The 23,708-nt window shown below is 30.8% G+C and overlaps 1 protein-coding gene across 2 annotated transcripts in view; it reads left to right on the top strand.

Annotated features, from left to right (window-relative positions):
- LOC114128168 (acetylcholinesterase) overlaps positions 1-8,798 on the top strand; it is a 34,189-nt gene extending 25,391 nt beyond the window's left edge. Inside the window, exons 2-6 of one of the 2 annotated variants that reach the window (XM_027992618.2) lie at positions 3,873-4,105; positions 4,183-4,358; positions 4,425-5,754; positions 7,385-7,560; positions 7,659-8,798. In XM_027992618.2, the coding sequence (XP_027848419.1) occupies positions 3,882-4,105; positions 4,183-4,358; positions 4,425-5,754; positions 7,385-7,560; positions 7,659-7,771 (2,019 nt within the window). In that variant the 5' untranslated portion in view covers positions 3,873-3,881 and the 3' untranslated portion in view covers positions 7,772-8,798. Of the gene's footprint in view, positions 1-3,872; positions 4,106-4,170; positions 4,359-4,424; positions 5,755-7,384; positions 7,561-7,658 lie in introns of both variants that reach the window. The other variant, XM_027992617.2, reaches the window with a different exon arrangement.
- Positions 8,799-23,708: the final 14,910 nt, after the last annotated feature.

Here is a 23,708-nt window from a genome sequence, read left to right as displayed (position 1 = left end):
ATTTTGAAATTTTTATTTTGTATTACGGTCTCCCCATAATTAACCAACTAGTCAGTTACCCTATACATATATTATATTTGGTAGTACACAAACACATTATAATCAACATATGTCAATTGATACATAACCTGACGTATACACAGTCGTTTATGATTTTAAAATTTTCACAGCCACAGTAAATTTTCTAAAGATCGTAATTCGTAATACATACCTATTTTATCTATTGACTCCTCCGCCTATTATTATAACAAATTCCCAGCAATTTTTTATATTTAGATTTTCGTGTATATTTTATAATTTATATACTATACTTATATGCAGCGATGAATTTTATCGATACATATATGTTATATAATATTTTAATGTCAAAATTTAATATGTATAGTTTAATATTGTATTAATTTCCTCTCGGAGTAATAAAATATCAACTGTACATATTTCACACTTTGCTCTATACAACACACAAATCATGATAATATACTAATAAAGATTTTTCAATCAAGCATCTCCAGCGTCAAATCCAAAACTTCGTTTAGGTTTTGAAATATTAGTTTTAAATTTAAAGTCAATTGAAATTCTCTATCGACATCAACTTAAAAGTGATGTATACTTGGTCGTTTTTATTCAACTTTTCAAAACTAAGTACCATAATAACATAAGGTTTATGGTTTAATCATAATATATTATATTATTTTTTTTTTAATAATAAATAATTTTGAAAATAATGATTAGAAATAAAATTAAAAATACCTAACTGCATGACTGACATTTTTGATTGCGTCTACTTATTGGATCATTATGTACCTATAATCTATATCGTTGATAAATGTTTTAATAAATCTAAAATTAAAAAAAAAAAAAGAATTATGAATAATTGAATTGTTTTATGAAAATTTAAATTTTAAATTTACATGGTTCAAAATAACTATAAAACAAAAATATACATACGTAGGTATTTGTACATTTTTTCTTATAAAATGATCAAATAAATAAAATGCATTATAAAACTATGAAATTGTATTAAAAAAACAAAATAAAATACAATGTTCGAAATTATATTATTAATAACTTTTAATTATAATTTAAATCTTATACAAAAGTTAAATTGAATCAAGTTAACTTTAAGTATTTAATACATCTAAAATAAAAAAAAATCACTTTAACTTATAAAGGTAAAAATGTATAATACAATAATCGTAAATGGTTTAATCTCGTATTTTGTGAATTATGATATTTTTAATGAAAAACTAAAAACAAAATTAAAGAAGTAAAAAATGTTTACGATAATTTGTTTAAAACGTATTTTTTCTTGGTATATATTTTATTTTATTTTTTAAATTAAATTTACGATTTCCATACAATCAACAATATATTTTTTATTATTGCACAAAGTTGTATTCACAAATTAAATTTTATCACTAAATATTTTTCACGTTCAATTTTATTATTTAATGTCTAATGTTAGACATATTTTAGATTTTCAAACAATTTTCATAATTCTTAAAATCTACTTTGTTTCAAATATAGACAATGTTAACATTTTTACTGAATAAATCGTAAGTATCCAAAGTTAAAATTAAAAATATTATCAGTTAATATTATTATGAACTATAGGTATAACTTATTTAAAAAATTAGTTATTATCGATAATAATATAATATATATTATAACTACTACTTTTATTCATATTTACTACAATAAAAGCCTTAAAGAGTTGTTTTATTTAATATAAAACTAAATAACAATTGAAAAGATTAGTTTTTAAATTTATCTGCACGGTTGCAGGTAGAATCGCTGCATGAATAAAACATTTCCAGCTTCAACCACATTATCCCTTCAAGAGGAAAAAGTCAATATTTGTATTTAATTAAAAATAAGGAATAAACAGTGTCTAAAACCTCTATAACATTCTAAATTACTATTAACTGTAAAGTAAAATATACTTTAACTGAAAATAATATTAATCATCTAAGATTAAACTAAATTGAACCCATATACACTAACTATCTATATATATATTATAATTTACTGACAACCCGTTAGATTTATAATTCAATATTTACTTAAAACGGTAAACGGTTTTTCATGTTTTTATTATATTATACATAGATAGGAAAATTATTTTAACTCGTTAAGTTAAGTTATTTTAGAAAATTGTAAGTTGTGCACAGAGTTGTAAAAGTTAAATATTATTTATATATAGAAAATAATTTAACTTAATTAAACATAAGTTACATCTTTTTAAACTTAACGTTTACAATTTATTAAAGTACAATAAGCTAATTTGATAAAAGTATAAATGTATAAAAAATAGAGTTACATGGTAAATATAATACATATAAGATAAAAAATAAGGGGGGCTATCTAATTATAAACTCTTGCTAACTTTACTGATATTATAAAATTAGTTATATTAATTTTTCGTAAGTTATTGTTATTAAAAATCTTAACACTTAAGTCTTTTTAAACTTATAAGTTATAACTGGATAGATAGTGTTATTTTTGTAAGATTTAAAATTAATGTTTGAATGAGATCGTAATTTTCTACGAACATTTAATACACCAGCTGTACTTGTTTTGATCGATATTGGGATTTAAAAAATAATGCATGCAATACAATCTACAATATTTAGTACTTTTGATGTAAATGACAATGTAAATAATAAATATATCCAATTACTATTTATAAAATACAAAAAATTGTAGAAAACAAAATATTATAATTTAAATTTATAAGATCTACATCAAGGAAAAAATTATCATAATGTGACTATTAATTTAACTAACTGATAAGCAACTAGATATCGTAGAAAAAAATCTTATACTCGTTAATTTGGAAGTTAAATTTAAATTAAAAGTAACTCGTTATGTCTCTAAGTAAAAAAATAGTTTAACTTCAACTTTTTAACTCGTTAATTTGCAGCCTTGAAATAATATTACACCTATAGTGTAGTGTAATATACAGTCGTACGAAAAGTTTTTAGTGACGGGATGACTTCTAATGTTGTCACGCAGAATTCATATTACATAAACTATGAATGCCGCTTGTGACTTATACTGGCTTTTATAGGTACGCGTTACAAGCTCTATTATTACGTGAGTTCGTAAGAGAAAACATTTAGACGTGTATTTTTTGACCGCATTGACATTTCTCGAAAAAAAAGTTCAAATGTTGGACGTCCCACTATTGACGCTAGAAGTTAACCTTTTTGTGTGTGCCATTACAGCCTGCAGTACAACACGCTATATCATTAATATGTACAAGTATAACGCGGTATAACACTTATATTATATTTTAATATTTCGTTGCATAATTATTATCATTCTGTCGCGTAGCTTACTCGTATAGATTTTCTGAACTTGGAAAAATAAATCTCTACGGTAACTTATATTGAGTTAAGTCACCGAACTGTTTTTATACGCGTAATGACAATCATGTTGACGTATAAACAATTGTAAACGATTTATTTAAATTTCAAATTGTTCATTTGAACGTATTCGTGAAAATATAACTATACAAGAATAACATTTAAATCTGCTTTCGATGTTTCATGAGCACAAAATTATTTTGATTGGTTAAACAAATTAAAAATTAAGTGTTAAATTATTTTGTTGAATAGGTAATTCATTAATATTTCAAATACATTCATAATATATTTAATCGTGTACCTACTTGTAATAAATTTAATATGAGTTCAAAGAACAAAATAAAACTAATGTTTAGTTATTTTTCTTACTGAAATAATGTGGAAACAATATGTGATAAAATCATAAAATCAATTTAGTACTAGTTTTAATATGTGTTTCTACTTACCAATTAAAAACATTTTATTGTATTTGATTGATATATGGTTAATTTTTTTTTGTTTTAGTATTTAATAATGGACCAGTGGTTATTATGGTTTGGCTACTTAGTAGCTTCAACTTATGGACTTTCATTACGCCACGCCAGGCATCAGAGCGTTGGGACACCAACGGCCGAAGAAATATTGGAACCACAGATTCTAATTGAAGACACAGATCATGTATTCAGACAACGAGCATCAGATATGTTTGCCCAAGAGCCAGAATATACGGAGAAGCGAAACCTCAACCATAGACGGAGGTAAATACCTATCAATAAGATTAATAATAAATCGGAATAGTCAATTTATTTTTAACATACAATAGATCTGAATTTAGTGGAAACCAGGATACTAATTTCGAATCTTCTGGAGCAACATACAGTGCATATACATCGGACGATCCATTGATAATTCACACGAATAAGGGTAAGATCAGAGGCATCACGCAGGAAGCAACGACAGGAAAGTTAGTTGATGCTTGGTTAGGAATACCATATGCAAAGAAACCAATAGGTAAATAACAATTCATTATTCTATCAGAAAATATCTAATTCGAGTATTAATAAACTTGTATTTTAGGTGATCTTAGGTTTAGGCACCCTCGCCCAATTGACCGTTGGGACACAACAAGCCCAGAGACGATTCTTAACTGCACTACTCCACCAAACACATGCGTTCAAATATTCGATACACTTTTTGGTGATTTTCCCGGTGCTACAATGTGGAATCCTAATTCGCCGGTATCAGAAGATTGCCTCTATATAAACGTAGTAGTGCCAAGGCCTAGACCACAAAATGCAGCAGTAATGGTGTGGATTTTTGGTGGAGGATTTTACTCCGGGTCAGCTACTTTGGATATTTACGATCCCAAAATACTCGTATCGGAAGAAAACGTGATTTTGGTATCTATGCAGTACAGGGTCGCGTCATTAGGATTTTTATATTTCGACACTGAAGACGTTCCAGGAAACGCTGGACTTTTTGATCAGCTAATGGCGTTGCAATGGGTACATGAGAACATTAAATTATTTGGCGGCAATCCAAACAATGTGACACTTTTCGGTGAATCGTCCGGCGCCGTTTCGGTTTCACTACACTTGCTATCTCCATTGAGTAGGAACCTTTTTAACCAAGCCATCATGGAATCAGGATCCTCAACAGCACCTTGGGCAATTTTGTCACGGGAAGAAAGTTTTAGTAGAGGACTTAAACTAGCAAAAGCAATGGGATGTCCAGATGACAGAAACGAAATACATAAAACAGTCGAGTGCTTAAGAAAGGTTAACAGTTCAGCAATGGTTGAAAAAGAATGGGACCATGTGGCTATATGTTTCTTCCCGTTTGTTCCGGTGGTCGATGGCGCTTTTCTTGACGATCATCCTCAAAAGTCTTTATCAACAAACAATTTTAAAAAAACCAATATACTCATGGGTAGTAACTCCGAAGAGGGTTACTATTTTATATTTTATTATTTGACGGAGCTTTTCAAAAAGGAGGAAAATGTGGTGGTGTCTCGTGAGAATTTTATTAAAGCTATTGGACAACTTAATCCGAATGCAGATGCGGCGGTTAAATCGGCTATAGAGTTTGAATACACGGATTGGTTTAACCCGAACGACCCAGAAAAAAATCGAAACGCTTTGGACAAAATGGTCGGCGACTATCAGTTTACATGTAACGTCAATGAATTTGCTCATAAATATGCACTTACTGGAAACAACGTGTACATGTATTACTTTAAGCATCGGTCTTTAAACAACCCATGGCCAAAATGGACGGGTGTGATGCATGGTGATGAAATTAGTTATGTATTTGGAGATCCATTAAATCCAAATAAACGCTACGAAATTGAAGAAATCGAACTTAGCAAGAAAATGATGAGATACTGGACAAATTTTGCCAAAACAGGGTTAGTATGATTTTATTTATAATTTATTAATATTTTATAACATTTATTCATTTACAAATTATAGTATAGAATGTTGAGATATCATTAAAATTTAAGTTGTAACTAAAACATTAAACTTATCAATATGATTTTTAGTATTATCATAGCTGTACAATGATTTTAAAGTTTAAACCATATTTTTTTTTATTACTTTTGTCTATCAAACACGTAGTACAAAATTAGATATGAAACGCATAATTTTTGTAGGATGAATAATGAATATCAGAATTTAACTAGGTAACTAATTTAAAAAAAAGTTGATGAGTACATTAACTGAGTAGTTTTGTAGATTTTTTATTCTTAATTTTTACATATTTAAAATAAACAAACACCCATTTATATAAAATTGATAAATATCCTAACGTTATGGTACAACTACTATACATATAGTAGTAGGTACAAAAAAAAACATAAATATTGGTAATGGGTAAGCACTTTGGCAATGTTAAAAAAATTAAATGTTTTATATTAGTATAGACCGAAATAATAAATATGTGTGTATTGCTATTCAGAAACATCTTTTGATAGTTTATTAAATCTTTCTGATATCATTCTATTGAACAAAATGATGAGTATTTCTTAAATAATATCTGTTGTAGTATAATGTTAGCGTTATGACCTGCTACACATCGATTTTTCAAACAAAACACTTATATTGTCAGTGAAACACTCAAAACTAATTATTCTGACCCTAATAATTGCCCTTACGAGCGCTTGTTAAGTTCCGGGTCGTTGAGAAATTTACCCCGGTCACATTTTGACACTATTATATTCATTAGACAAACCACAAGTGTTTCTTTACTTTTGAATCTTCATCATTTACAGCATAATGAGCAAATAGAACTATGACATTTGTATAATGTTCGTAACAACAAATAATAAATTCTCGTTTTATTATAACTCTTGCAAAGTAGACATACTCCATAAAAATCAAACTTTGTAATTTTAAGTGAATAAGAAATATAATACAAAACTATTAAATCCAATAGATTACAAATATTGTTTATTATATAGTATTTATCTATAATATTATTCTATGTAAATTATTCCATAATAATTTTAGTCTCATTATTTAATAATATATATAATATATTATAAAAGCTTATTACTTCTTCAGCTTTTTATAATATTTATTACTTATTTAAAACAATTTAACTACGTTAAATAGTAATATTATAAACTCATAATAAATTACTATTAAAATATAAGTACGTGTAATCACATTTTTAAAATCTGTTTTTAAAAATTATTAATTTCCCGAGTACATATACCTATGTATTTCAAACAAATGAAAATGAATTACTAGCAGTTTACTCTATACACTTTACTCCCATTCCACCATGAATTTACTTACAGGGAAAAGGTATCAACTTATAAGTGTGAAGAATAAATAATATAATGTTATACAGTTTAAATAAATATATACTGATACATTTTGTAACTCAAAATTGTATACTTACTATTTTTTTCGTCGTTTACCGTTTTTGATTAAAATCATTATTATGGTTTAGAAGTTATTTTAGCGGTTACAACTCTCAAGGTCTTAGCCCTTACAAATGCTACAAATCATTATTTATTATTATTTTTGTAGAAATCCAAGCAAAACACTTGAAGGATCTTGGGTCACGCCCAAGTGGCCTGTACACACGGCATATGGAAAAGAGTTTCTAACATTAGATACAAATAACACTTCTATCGGCGTAGGGCCAAGACTAGAACAATGTGCTTTTTGGAAAAACTACGTTCCTGATCTTACGGCCATCTCAAGTAGGGTTGACCTAGATGAATTTTACATTCGTCGATAGAAGATAAGTACTCATTCGTTCACTGAAAAATGTTTTTTTTTGTTTTGTTTTTTTTTTCAGAGAGTATGAAGTCTGACAAAAACTGTACAACCATAAGTGGAGGGACCAAAACTAACATGATCAAGTTATCGGTTTGGACGATTGTGATGACAACTGCCGTTTTGATGTTATAAATTTCGTTTTGATTCGTCTTAAAAAAAAAAAAAAACACGAAAAAAAGTTTTTAAAAAAAAAACACACATTTGTAATAATTTCAAGCTGTTGGTAACAAAAGAATTTCGAGGACAATTCAGTCTAGGCTACCGTTGGGCTTCCAGCAGAATCGCGCGCACAAAATAAAATTCGTTTTTTTTTTCTCTAAAATTTATATAGGCCTACTAAACGGCAATATTGCGCTATAGTTGTTAGCCAATCGGCCTTCGCGTGGGACGCGCGATGTTGGCAATTTTCTCACACCGTACTTAGGCTTAAACATTTTTTTACCATGTATATAACAATTATTATTATTATTATTATTATTATTATTACTATTATACTTATTATTATATTTATTTTTAAATGAATCTATATGTATTATATATATATATATATATATACATACATATTATATGTATGTATAACATATCATCGTGTACCTTTATAATATTGTAGGTGTAGAATGTTGGTTTAAAATTAGCCAATATTATTCCACTTCAAAAACTTTGTTTTTGTTGTGATAAATAATAGTGACCTATATATAATATGTATATGTTATTATTGTAATTTTATTCGACCACTTGAAGAAATTTAGTTTTACACGACTTTCGCTTCCGAAAAATTCAATCATTGTTGTCCGAACAATAATAAAATAATTTAATCATTTGAACAATATTATAATTTATTAAACCATACTGCGCAAGTGCGATAAAATAACAAAAAAAAAAAAAAACCAAGTACGAAATTTGCGTTTACTATATGCATTCGACTCTTGGCTTGCGCGCGCAGGACTGTTGTCCATTGCCATAGATAAGTTATTATAGTTATTAAGATGCTTATTGTACAATTTTCATATTGTTTTCAATGTTCTATTTGTTGTTAAGTGTTCATTCTTGTTTTACTTTAAGCTTAGTATTATTGAAAGAACAGTTAAACTGCCATCAATTTAATCGTTTCTGAGTGTAATAAAACGAAATTCAAGAACAAATATATTTTTTTCCCTTATGTCTTTTTTTCCATAGTGTATTTTGTAGATAATATCCATTAGTCTCATCAACGAATTTTTATTTTATTTTATTATAAAAGTTTACTTTTAAATACATTCTATTAGTGAATTAAATATAATGAAATATTAAAATAACATAATATTATATATTCTTATTTATGTTTATACTGAGATACATTTTGTAGAATGTACGGTACTAAATACGTTATCGATCGGGTGTAACCTGCTTTAAGAAAAATAAACCAGAAATACAATTAGAACGCCAATGCCACAAATGCACAATTTTATTTACTGGAAAAAAAATTTTAAAAGTTATCATAGTGTTATGGCAACTACGCAAGCGTGTTAATTGTAATGTATATATAAATATATAATTACATTATTATTTTATACTTAATACTTCTATAATAATATAATACAATAATACACGTATTTTAAAATGAAACAAAACATGTTTTATTTAATCTGTACCTACGTGATAAAGCCACATTTCCATTTGAAGTTTTGATGTCGATTGTCGGCGGATGTAGAATACTATTTCATTGCAAATTCCAATCGATTTCCATTCGTATACATAATGCCGAAGTGCATACATAACATGTATTATTTTACTACACGGTTCACGTGGACCGTCGCTTTTTACATTTAATCATCGAGGATGAAATGGATATGAAATTACTTAATCTCTTTGTGCATTTTTTGCCGTATCATCTCTCGTCATTAAATTTTAAAACGCATACTCCATAAACAGTTTGTTAAATATTACATTTTTACGCCATATGTTTGTTGTTGTTTGAATATATATATCAAATAGCGAAACGCAAAAGCGACGCGTATACCTCTATAATATATTATAAATGCGTATAATATTATGTTATGTACAAAACGTTAAATAATTTATTATGTTTTAAGCCCTGCGTATTCGCCGGCGGAATTATTATCGGTACGACGAGTATTTCAATAGGTATAATATTATACATCCAAAGCTGGCCAAGTTAATCATTATTTTCAACAAATTAAAGTTGAATTACTTAAACATAAAACTTTAATAAAAACTAATATATTTAGAATATAAGTTATTTTCTGAAATTTCCAACTTAGTGAAAATGATATCTAAGTTGGAATAAAAATCAGGAATTAGATATTTTATTGCTTAAAATATAAATTCAAATAAATAATATGACAACAAATGTACTTAATATATCACAGAATACTAAGTATTAGTTATAGGTGTTATCCAGTCGCCACTCGCCAGTCTGCACAAGTGTAGCAGTATTACGAAACATTTTCAATCGTGCAGTGATAACAAAAATAACTAGGTATATAGGTACATTCGAGTATCGATAATTGGAATTTCAAGTTAGCAAAAAAATAAATTCGACTCCTGTATTTTTTATATGATTGCATGTCTCAAACACGAGTACACGACTCATATAAACACTTCAAGCGGCAAAAAAAAAAATTTGCGTTATCGTAGCTGTAGAGGTGTGTTCTTGTTTCTGTAAAGGGTTACATTACGATAATTTCGCGCATACAATATTAAACTATAAATTATATATTATATGAATCAAAACCAAATAGTTATATTGGTTAGAAAGTATTTAAATATAATATGTTTTAAAGACTCGAATAATAATAGCATATCGCGCGGAATTCGATCGATAACAGAATCGGCGGCGGCGGCCGGCTGCAGGTGAGATACCACTGTGCAAACACCATCATGACACCGTTTAATCGAATTATCGATAGTCAACCGTATATAGTCTACGGTATTAATTATAATGTGTGCGGCCAAAACCGTGTCGTATCGTCGGCGCACACTATATGTACCTACGACTACTATAATAATATAATAGTATATTATATAGTATAATGGCGTATATAGCGTATAAAACTACCAATAACGTTTATAGTAATAACGGTAATAATTCACAACTCGCGTTTACCTATGTAATATATTACGGTCTGTATTTTAAGGTGATTTTAGGTCAGGTTAACGAGCGTGCGTTATCTCGTCCCCGCGCGCGTTTCACGGGTTCGCGAGGAGGGCCGGGAGAACGTTTTATAATATTGCTATGGGAAAAAATAAAATTCCGGTGGGTAAAGTGTTTTGGAAACGAATGGCGTTTTTAGACGATATATATCGACGCTGATTTATGCGTTTCGGCGCAACGCACAACATCAACTGCGACCGCAGCCGAAACCCCGCGCGGAAGAGTCGACTCGCAAGTCGATGACGGAGGCACGCGAGACGGCGGTGTGCTCATTTCCGCAAAACGCAATGAAATAACGACTCGACGTTATATTTCTACTCGGTCGTCGCGGACTTTACGTAACCGAAATAGGTACCTGCTCGTAAACAGCCGACGCCGTCGACGGGCCGGCCGGACGGACCGGAAGAATTATGCGGTGGTTTGAAATCGACAACGTGTGTTCGCTGCAAAACGTGTGTACGTAGGTATACCGTGCACAGTGCGTCTGTGCGACCGGTGCGGAAGGAAGGGATGAATATGAAACATTGTTTTTGGTGGATATCATTTCCGGTTTCGTCGTTGCCACCGCTAAATCAAGTGTGCGTGGTAGACTTTTTGATGCGCGAAAACAACACGACATGTCATAACAATAATAATGTATTATCATATATTATCGATTTACGTGAAAATAATATATGCGTTGCTGCGATGGGGGGGGGGGGGGAATGTATTTTAAAATCTGTCCGGTCGATTACAGTCTGGTGAAATGAATACATTATACTATATATACTGCTGCTGCTGCTGCTTCTACTACAATATATACTACCTACCTGTATTACTGTCTACTATGTTAAAAAACGGACAAGCGAGTTCATTAGAATAATTAATTTCAGTTAAGACGAGTTAAATCAACACGCGATAGTCAAGTTTAGCTTATAAACTTAAACCGTCGAGTTTAAAGTTTATGTGAAAAAAAAATATTAGCCTGACTTGGTTTAAAAAAGATAACAATCCATTATAAATAGGTAGCTTAATAAATTATTTCGTGGATGACATAAAGAGTGACTACCTACTATGTTTTTTAACGTATTAAATTATATAGTTGTCAATCAAATTTATCATAATAACGCACGCTTCAGCATAAATACCTATTTTAATTTATACGATTTTTAAATTTTATACACATTTCAATAAGTAGCTTATCAAATATTAATTGCTTTATACCAATATAATATGTTATTTTAAGGTTATCGATCTTACTTGTTACTTTTACGAATAAAAAAACTTTTTTTAAACGTTTGAATTCAAAATATTATGGAATCGCTAAATTTATAAAATAATATTATATTTATAATGTGAAATATGAGTTGTATTAAAATCATAAAATAATAAATATCTACTCTACTATTATTACTACTATTACTATTTTTACTACTACTATTACTATTATTATTATTACTATTTTTACTACTACTATTATTATTATTATTATTATTACTATTACTACTACTACTACTACTACTACTCCTACTACTACTACTACTATTACTATTACTATTTCTACTACTACTATTACTATTACTATTTCTACTACTACTTTTACTATTACTATTTCTACTACTACGATAATACTACTTTTCTTTACTACGGTTGGTGCAAGTATTGTGTATATAATATTATATTATGTATACACATACGCAATCCCGAGGAAAATGTCAATATTTGTATTTAATTAAAGGCTCGAGTTCAAACAAGACTGCCAAAACACCAATAACACAACGGCCGGCAACTATGCATATAATAATATTATACAACACCGGCGCCGCATGTCCGCGAGCTTTCGGTTTCATAAATTATAATAAACGCTGAACGCCGCGCGCCGCCTTTTGTCCTCGTCTTCGTCGTCGTTTTCGTCGCCACCGTCGTTTATAATATATTATGTTACGTCTTACTACACAATATCGTACAGGTACTTATAACGTTTCGAACTCGAAAGGCGTATACACATACATATATTATAATATGTATTTTGTGGATACGGAACAACACCGTCGACCCCTTATAGGCTATACGCCCGCAACCACCGGGTTACCTACTATATATTATACATCAGCATGGCATAATAATTTGTTACATAATATAATATTTAAACTCATAAAAAGTGCTGAGAACATGATGACCCAAATTCCCGATCGAATGTCTAGGAAAAAAAAAATGCCAGCATTGTGGTGCCTTTAAAGTTCACGATAATAAATTTTTTAATTGTTTAAATCGAGTTTAAAATCGTGCTTTTCAAATCTGTATACTTGCTGCGTTATAATTGTGAAAATAAATAAAATATTAGATTAATTATTTCACAGTCGAATTTGACGCCGAACGTTACTGTCACCACTACTCTAGGTTTTCACGTGCAGTTTGTCTAATTTAATATTCTATTATTTTAATTAGTATTTATTTTATAATATATTGTTTTGCAATTATTACATAAAACCTATATACTCATAACAAAAAATATTTTCTGAACTCTATATTTATTATAAAAAATCGTGAAGTAGTTAAAAAAAAATACCGTATTTAACACGAATCGGGGCTCTCCTTTGTTTGATCGACTTTTAGCCCATAGGCTATACATACACATTTATAAAGTCGCTTTTTAAGTATAAATCCACAATAAAAAGAAGTTAAAATCTTTTAAGAGTCGATATGTGCCAGGACGTTTCCCGCGTACCATGCTCGCATATCAATAATATTACTCAAAAGATGTTTCAAGTTTTTCCTTTTACATGTTTACGAATACAATCATTTCAACTCAAACTTCAAAATTCTATTAAATACGTACGATGGCATCGATCTCGCCGACCTAATAATTTTATACATAATTCAATAATCGTACTATACCTACACTATTGGATCGTTACATCAACCTCATAATATCTGTTAGACACGCAATCATAAATTAGCGTGTTGAGCTGCAGACGATACGCTGTACAATAGTGCACCTATTACCTATACCTATATAATACTAGTGCAGGTTTACAATTTTAAATAGTTGATCATAAATTTAAAAATTAGTAATTATACATTCTACGAAGCATATGTAAGGAATTTATAATATTTTCAGAGCACAAACTCCCGGTTGTTTTTTTCATCCGAGCAAAATCGTCAACGTCATCAGATCGATCTATATAGTTCATCCACACATTTTCCGCCAACTTGACTGTAACTTCTAAATTACTACCTACTACCAAAAATATTCAGTAAGCAGTATTCACATAGATGATTGGAAAAATGTATTCATTCGTCTCATTGCTAAAAATGTCATTCTTCTAATTCTAACGTACAATAGCTGGTACCGATATATTATTACCATAATAAGTTCTTGATTTTTTGATTCTTCAAATTATAATCGAAATTGTAATGAGTAATGACTACAATAATTTTTACATAAAAAACTGAACAATTTTGTTTTTGTAAAACAATGCTAACAAATATTTTTGACACTCGAACAATTTACTTTAATATAATCATATAGGTATAAATATAACTTTGAGGGTTTCGATGTTTTTAATTTCAATTTTAATCAAAACCATGCGACGTTAGGCCTGGGCTTATAATACGCGTGTACCTATATATGTATACTTCATCATCCAACACGACGTTACGCGCAAAGCTTATATATAGGTCGTTGACCCGAAAAATCTGACGCAGGAGGCATAACGATATAACGATAACAACGATACGGCGGCGGCGGTGATGATGATTACAATAACAATAATAACAATAATAATAATAATAATATTGCCAGTATAAAATATAATAATAACAATAATATTCTACTTTTGCGCCATAGTATATACTGCATTATTGCAGTGTTTCGCCGCCGCCGCCGCCGCCGCCGCAGTAGTCGTCAGCGGCGCGCGCGGATAAGCAATCGAATTCTCGGAGACGGAGCCAGTGGGCTCCGGTATACGTCGGTGGGTAGTCGTGTTCGAGGGGCGTTGGACGGCTGGTTGAGTATGCGAGTCGGGCGACGCCGGGGGGGAGGCGACCGATTTCCACCCCCACAACCCTTACCGGTGTGTATACGCACTCGACGGCACGCTCGCGGCGTACGAGGAAGGTTATAGTGTACACACACACACACGCGCGCGCACACATATTCTCTCTCGGGGAGCGCGTATATAGGGACATCAATACCGGTGCTCGTATACAATACACACACGAACACACGTCATTCACGACGTTATATACGTATATATATAGTGTGTATATGAGGGATGTTTCGTAGTGGTGGTTGTCACCGCAAATGATTTATTTTTCGTGTAATTTATTTTGTAAAAACTCTCGTTAGACGTGCAAGCGATCCCAATGCAATGCAGCGCGAGGCTCCCGCGGTATTTTTCTAAACGCGGTTTCGAGTTTTCGACCATACTCGAAACCAGCTATTGCCCCGGGTTTCCGCCGTCGAGGCCACATCGATGGTCGCGGCAGTCTCTTCGCGATCTCCCGAATTCAGCTAGGTATAATACATATAGGTTCGACTTTGAGCGGTTTGCTGCTGCAGTTGAGTCGACCGATCGAAAACGATTTCGCCACGTTTTAGATTTTATCCACTCATCCCTAACCTGCACCGAACAGTACAGAAATTAGTTCGATCGTCTCGAAAATGTGTACACTTCTATAGGTTCGACTGTGTATCCTATGCAAAAAATTATTAAACGGATAAAGGTCATCGTATTCGAACATGATATTATAATATTTTGGCGATTGATTTAAAATTGAAATCTTTATCGTACTCGTGTATTCACGGAAAATTATAAAATACAACTATACGAGCATATACTATTTGAACCAATATACTTTTTTTATAGAGTTTTTATATGCGTTTTCAATACAAATCATAAAATCAATGTGTGCGGGTGTATTTCAAACACGACAAAAATTAAAAACAAAATAGCAGTAACTTCAATCAGCAAAAACAAATGTTTAAAAATATATTTTGTTCGCTGCTGCGGAGACAGATGCGACGAGACATTTTGTATATTTAGGTATAACATTCACGTATACCACGATCCACGGTACATACGACTATATGGCTATATAAACGCGTGTGAAACAACCCTTTGTACCATCTTCAAGCTGGTATTTTATTAATGAGCAATGAGCATACTACTAAAGGTGAGTCGCTTATTATAGACGACGACAGGACGGACTCGTTTTTTTATCATGCGTGTGAATTAGAAACACCTTTTTATCCTGTTTATTATTATTTCTATCACGTGTGTACTTATATCTATGATGGTACTTAAGAGGTTTTTTTTTTAATTTTCTTAGTTCATAATAAATTATTTTTATTCGTCGGAATTATATATTTCTTTGTTATTGCACGATAATGCGTATCGCTTCGTATATATAAAGAAGTATTGTGCCTACGCGTGTTTCTAGGCGCAAAACTAAAAAAATTAAGATGAACAACGTTTCGTTCATACAGTTGGGTTTTTAAATATTTTTTTGATTCAATTTTGATAGATACCTTAATACTTATTACCAAGGGTTAATATGGAAGTATACAATATGGCTCATTTAAATCAATTTTAGATTCTGAATGGTACGATAATACTTTCTTAAATATTGCAGGTCTTACAATTATGTGTGTTTTTGTTTTTGTACCACTTATCATATTTTGAAGCAATAAAAATATTCCAATTTTAAATTTTCACGATAGTGAATGGTAAAAAGTCTTAGTAATTTTCAAAATAAACAAAAAAAGTGAAAAAATAAATTACTGAAACAATAAAACGCACAATTTTTTGACAAAATCAGTTTTGTTAAGATTCAAAAAGTTAATAACCATATAGCCGTATAAGTACTTAAATACTTATAATATTATTATTTTCTAAATATATTATAATTTTGAAAATATTTCAGTTTCTTTTATGATATTTATAGATCTTTAAAATTTTCGAAAATATTTCAACTACGGTTTTTCCTTAAACAATTATTTTAGTCAATAGTGTAATTTAATAAATATTAATCGTTGTATTAATCTTATTAAGGGCACTGAAATTTTTTAGACTTAAATACTACGCATAATTTAATTTTTCAAAATATTTAACTTTTGTTACTATAACCAGGTTAGGTTAGGTATAAGTACTATACAACCAGACTCGTATTTAGGAAGATAGTTAAGGTGGGTCATTATACTTCTGATAGAATTTTAAGAGTAAAACATTTTGGCAATGTAAAATTTTTTCATTTCAACCTAACTTCTATTGTATATAATCATGTGTATCAATTATATTTATTTCGAAAACGTCAAAACCCCAAAATTGATGTCATCGTAATAATTTGCGTTGGTACAACAATTATTTAGGAATTTTGTATATTTTTTTCTAAAATTGATTCCAGTGAAAAATGGTACCCAGCCTACCTTCAGGTTAGCAGCAGCTGTACAACACTGAGATTTATCGACGGGTGTATCTCGGTGCTGTCCTATAGTTTCATGTTTTTTTTTTTTTTTTGTATATAAAATGCGCGGTCACGGTCGTCGTCGATCTCGTAAAATAAAAATACAAACGTTTTTGGAGTATTTAAAAGAAATATAGGAGAGGAGGGAGAGGGGTAGAGAATACAAAAGCGATGAACTTTTTTACCCCTTGAATGTATATGTATAATAATATATATGTGTACGTATAATAATGTATAGATAAAAGTTAACGAATTTCCGATCACGTCCCATTATGCAAAATACTGAAAGCCGGTAGTCGGTCAAATACATTTTACGTATATATTTATACTCGTGTTGTAGTATTTAGTATTCACCAACTGTTTTCACACCCCCTACATCCCTTACCACCACACACCGCCAAATGCACCTCCACGCTCATTGTGTACACGATTTTACTACTATACGCGTAAATCGGTGCGTAAAAAGTTTGCCCAAAAGAAGAGCATTGTTATTACCTAAAATCTTAAAAAAAAATCACGATTATAGTTTTGTAATAGCTTAAAAACATCGAGCCTATTATTATGTACCATGTATTTTGAGAAAGACGGAATTTCAAGGTATCCAATATATCATCCAAAATCAAAACGAAATTAAAAATGTTCGTTTAATTACAACCAATCGAATTGTTCTGTGTTTTGATTTTATAGTAAAAAGCTATAAACATTATACCAATTATACACTTTTTTTGTAGCAACCATAGGACGGTCGTTAAAATCATCAATGATAAGTCTTTTCCAGACGTCACAGTTGATTTCGTCGATTATCCGTTTCGATTGTTCATATCGAAAATATATTAATTGTAATAAAAAAAAAAATGTTATTTTCTCTGATCTAAATGATATTTTTTAAAACTGCCTCTACTCTGAAACACGTCCTTATTATTACTAATTATTAAACACAAGCACGATCAACAAATACACAAGTCCGGCCGTACATATTAGGCAGGTACAAGAATGAAAAAAACTTGTTGTATACTTTTGTTTATGGCATATTATCTTCGTGACTTTATTTTTACACTCACGGTGTGCATAGGCAAATTTTTCTACAATTAGGGCTGCAGATTTAATACCAATAACATAATATTGTTTAACCTAAAAACCAAAAATGTCCGTATAAATACAAAATTTAATTCGTTGTTACCTAATCCGACCGTGTTTTTCGGAACTATCGAAGTAGTAAACGTCGGCATATACAGCCGTCAGTATAGATTGGCGTTAAGCCGCGTTAGAAAAACTATTATGCGCAAACATAGTTTACATCACCATTCGCCGCAGTGTCGAACAATATGAACTTCCTGCCATTCCGCCATTCGAGGAGCACACTCCCCGCGTAAAGGAAACGCGCGTGTGTATGATACTGTATTATGCCTGCGTACGTACCTACAATTGTTTTTATTTATTTCCTATGACGATTTTTTCGTATTGATTTACCCATATATACGGTTTGTGCGGAATACGCGAAAATCCTATTCCCGATTTTAACGACAGCACGTAAAAATATTGCGGGCCGAGTAACGACGAATCGACATAATATTATATTATTACATCAATGCGTATATATATATGTATAAATTATACTACAGAGGTACCGTATATATATTCTACTACGAATGTATAATAATAACGGCGGTCGTATATACGTCATATTATAATAATAATAATACGCATAGGAGCGGGCGAGTTCTCTCGATTTACGAGCACGGCGTTCGGGTCAGTTCAATACGTTGTGTAATATTAAATACATATACGTATATCATAATATTATATATGCGGGTCTCTCGCTTTAGAACGACCGGGGCCGGCGGTCTCTCGTCGTCCGCATTCGATTAGGGTATATGTTCGGACTACGCGAGGGCGAGTTGTAGATATTATATTATTATAATATACACACGGTACAGGTAGGTATAATATTGTATTTTAGGCGATCGTGAAATCGGTAAACGAGGCCCGTTTATTTGAGTATACGTAATTCGTATACGAAACAAATTTTTTTTCTTCTACACTGCAATATTATTATGTGTGCAGTTGTAATGGAATAACATTAATAATATATTATTTTGTTTTAACACGGCGTTTTGGATAGGCAATACAGATACCGAACCGTCCCGCTTCCGGTGATACGTCGTAGTAAGTTGTTCCCCGGCAATCCTATCACAACAATAATAATTAATAACTACGTTGACCGGGGTTTCCGGTAACTGGGTCCTGCCGTGGTTCCATTTATTTTATGTGTATGCATAACAAAACGTCGGTAAAGCGTTACGTAAAAGTCAACACTTGCACGACACACGGCTCTACAACGACACTCAATCTAATACCTAACCCGGGTTTATATAATCATTATGAGACTATGGTGTAATGCGAAGATTAAATTTACCGGGTAATTCGCTTACGTTTCGTCCAATATTGGAACCTGTGTCGAATGATGAACAATCAATATTGTTTTCAAATTTCATATCACACAACACATCACTGCGCCTTGCGCCGGGACGAGCAAAGCACGCAGTCACACGACATACTGGCCGTTGTCTTTCGACCTCCGTGTTATTTTGGAAAAAAAAAACGATATACAAACATAACAACGATTTTAAACGGACAAAGACAACTGGAAACTTAAGATTTAAGGTTATAATGATTGAGGTATGTGGAAATGTGTTATAAAAACGTCTCGTTGCATATTTTCAGATCATTCTTCACAATATTCTTTACTCTTTAATATAAACTCGAATGTTATTTATTTGTTTATTCACCGTTAAAACGTATTTTAATATAAATACGCCTACTACAACTTAATTGGCATAAATATCAATAATCTCTAGTCAATACTACATTTACAACTTCTTTGTCTTTGAAACTTTTTGATTAATTAAAAATCAAACCTATACCTATATTATAGGTATAATATTATACCTTATATATCATAATAGATATAGCACAATAGTATATCGTGGATTCGTGACTTACGGCTGCTAAAAATATGATGAACAAAAAATGAAGAATGGATTATACGTTTATACGGATCGTAAGCATCGCATTACATATTTTCTACGTTCAAACATATATTATTATTATAAGGTACGTTTTATATATGTATACGACTGACAATGCCGATATGATGGTGTCCAGCACGTTTTTTCTCATCCTATCCGTGTTTCCTTGCCCGCGACCAGTCAAAAATTATTATTTTTCTCCGTGTGTACTCGCGTTTACATGTAAGTACGTCACATTAAAGTGTTCGTACGAAATGTAATATTACATTACATAAGACGTACACATACAACGCGAACGTCGTGCGCGACTCGACTTTTATTAGATAGTACATATTATTATTTATCATACATTGCAAATACGGGAGGGGTTTGTAAGCGGATTTTTCTCTCGGATCCGACTCGGAAGAACGCGGTTAACCACCCTGTATACACACGTAAACGACATAACCGCACGAGTTCCGAAACGTTTGTGCCGGAAGGATAGTGTTGTTAGTTTTTTTTCCGTAGCACTTTGTTATGCGGTTGCACCGCGAATCGTATGCGAAAAGTAAAAATATCGGTCTGCGCGTAAAACGGCGACCGTGCATGTTGTCGAAATAATATACGCGAAGTGCTGAGGCCACAGACACGTGCATGTATAGTGTATAAGTATTATAGGTTTTTCGCACGGAAAAAAGCAATCAACCGGGTCCGAGTAATAATTTATGCAAATAAACATAGAATTAAATTTAATTATAAAACGATTAAACATTTTTTCGGTCGTTTTGCGATGGTCGTTAAACGGTCAGCGAACGAAAAAAAAAACCAAAAATTTGTCTAGTCGTGTTGAGTTTGCCTCCACCCCCTCAACGACACGGGAAACGCGGGGCACGTGAAATTATAGAAATTGCTGGGCCACCGATCACTGATCAGTGATGTATAGTTATTATATACTATATATACATTTTCTTTTTTTCTGGCCGCGTCGATGCAGCGTATATTTTCATATAAACAGATAATATACTATATATGCATATATTATATTATATATTATGCGTAATCACTCACCCAGGTAAATGTTCAAAATCTATATATATATATATACGTAGGTCATCGTAGATATGAACAAAATATCAATATACCGTAGGTTAGGTCGACCGTAGTACACGTTTTTATTTTCCATTATTATAATATAGTAATATACCGATGTTTGTACTGTAGGTATATCTACCTACCATATAGCTATATGTATTATATAGGTATACGTCCGTGCTTTAAAATTGTTCTACAGTCGGGGGTTCCTTTTTTGCCCCTTATCGATCTCGAATAAAGTCGATTTACTATTTAGCGTTCCGCCGCGTATTTTATTTCGTTTTCTCGTGACAAAGGTCGCGAGGAAAAACAACCTCGCCATATACCTAGCTATACTATAGTATACTACTATACACCGTTCGGCCGTACGCACTTACTTATTAACAACGTGCGCGCACCGTATCGTTTTGAAATATTTATTCGTAGTACCTACCTATATAACATATACGTGTGCATCACGGCTAGTGGCTAATATTATTAGTTTGCAGCAGTCCCACAAAGGTCAAAAATACGCATTGTTCAAAAAATTATAATATACTATGTATTTTTTATTTAACGGAATACTATGATATTATAATATCATTATAATGTTATTGTAATTGTATGCAATATTTTCGTATTAAACCGTATTGTTGTTGTTGAGTACTTGAATTATATACTGCCCGGGCCGGTATTTAATATAATACGTTAAATAATCCTCTGTTTTGCTAAAAAAAAAAATTTCGCACAAAATGTATGCACATAAAATCTGTTGTTGTGACTGTCTAATATTTCTTCAATTGAATGAAAAATAGATAGTTTTAAACAGTACTCAATAATCTGACTTTTCTAGCGCTTTGCATATTTATTAAAATTATTATTAATATTATTAAAATTTGTTAATAAGTATTTTTCTTCAGAAATAAGTTTAAAAAATGGTTAAATTAAATTTAACTTCAACAATTTTGTAGGCAATTCAACTATAGGTATTGATACTTTAAAATTTGAATATTTTTTTAAGACAAATGGAAAATTAAACCCGAACTGAATTTTTTTAATTTAATAAACTTTAGAAAAATCATAATTAATGGTATTAAATTAGATGTATAATTTATATTTATTATTTTAATTTCTTTCACATACATTTACATTTTATTAGGTATTATAATATTTTAATAATAAGGTACAAAAATAAATAATAAATAGAATATCGTTAGAAGTATGTAAAAAAAAATATTAATTCAAACCATACTATTACATATAAATTTAGTTAATTTCAAATATTTGCAGAGATATTCAGCTTATTTTTCTAATCTAACTTAACTTAATCATCGGGGTTAAAAATCAAACAGTTTGGATTACGACTAGATTTACCCGTATATTTGTGATTTAAAAATGTAGTTGTATCACAACATATAGTTTGCAAAAGCGGACTGGTCAAGAAAATCAAGGAGATATGCATTATATTATATTCCTAGACTGAAAAAATAATATAATATTATGGGCCAAACCAGCCCAGAAAAGTTTAATAAGTATAATGTATATGGAACATATACGTATTAATCTATATAGTTTTAAATTATTATGAATGTAGTAACTATAATAGCTACGTACAATTACTTATAATATGACATTCGTATTCCTAAAATACAACTGATTTTATTCCTTCAGATCATAGGCGCCCGCAGAAATATTTCTAGGAGGGAACAATGTTAGAATTTTTATATAATAAATAATAATTTATCTTAAAACATTCAATTTAAAACATATCTTTGAAAAGCCAGGGGGCGGGGGAAAATGCCCTAGCTTGCCCTTCCTTTCGGGCGCCTATGAGCCAAATAGTTTTAATTTAAAAATATTTAACTATTATTAATATAGGCTGCAGTTTAATAATTATACTTATCATACTTATTATTTTGATCGCTAATCATCTTGAAGATCTTCAGAGTTCAGATATATAGAAAAATAAATAATAATATTTTATTACAGGCTAATCGACAAAAAATTATATAGCTAGTTAGTGGTTGCGGAGTAAATACCTCTGTAGTAGTTACCATGTTTTATAAATCAATCTAGTTTTTATCTTGCCTACAGTAAAATTTGTAAATATTTTGATTTTTCCCCGAACCAATCTGTGTCCTGCAGTCCGACTTCTATGTATGAAAATATAGTGTACAACCGAAAATAAGCTTCTGTAGGTTATACTTTTTATTTAAATTAAAATTTTATTTTTCTAAAAAACTAACAACACTGTATAATATTGTAGTTATACCTACACATGGTCTTCGATATTTCAAATGTTCAATTCTAAACCATATTCAACACGATGACCGTTTGATCTACTTTTCTCGTTTTTTTCTTTCACTCGCTTGTCTTTTTCAATATTGTC

Source organism: Aphis gossypii, chromosome 1 (genome assembly GCF_020184175.1).
Source record: "Aphis gossypii isolate Hap1 chromosome 1, ASM2018417v2, whole genome shotgun sequence".
Taxonomy (NCBI): Eukaryota; Metazoa; Arthropoda; class Insecta; order Hemiptera; family Aphididae; genus Aphis; species Aphis gossypii.
This window is presented reverse-complemented; position numbering and strand designations above follow the sequence as displayed.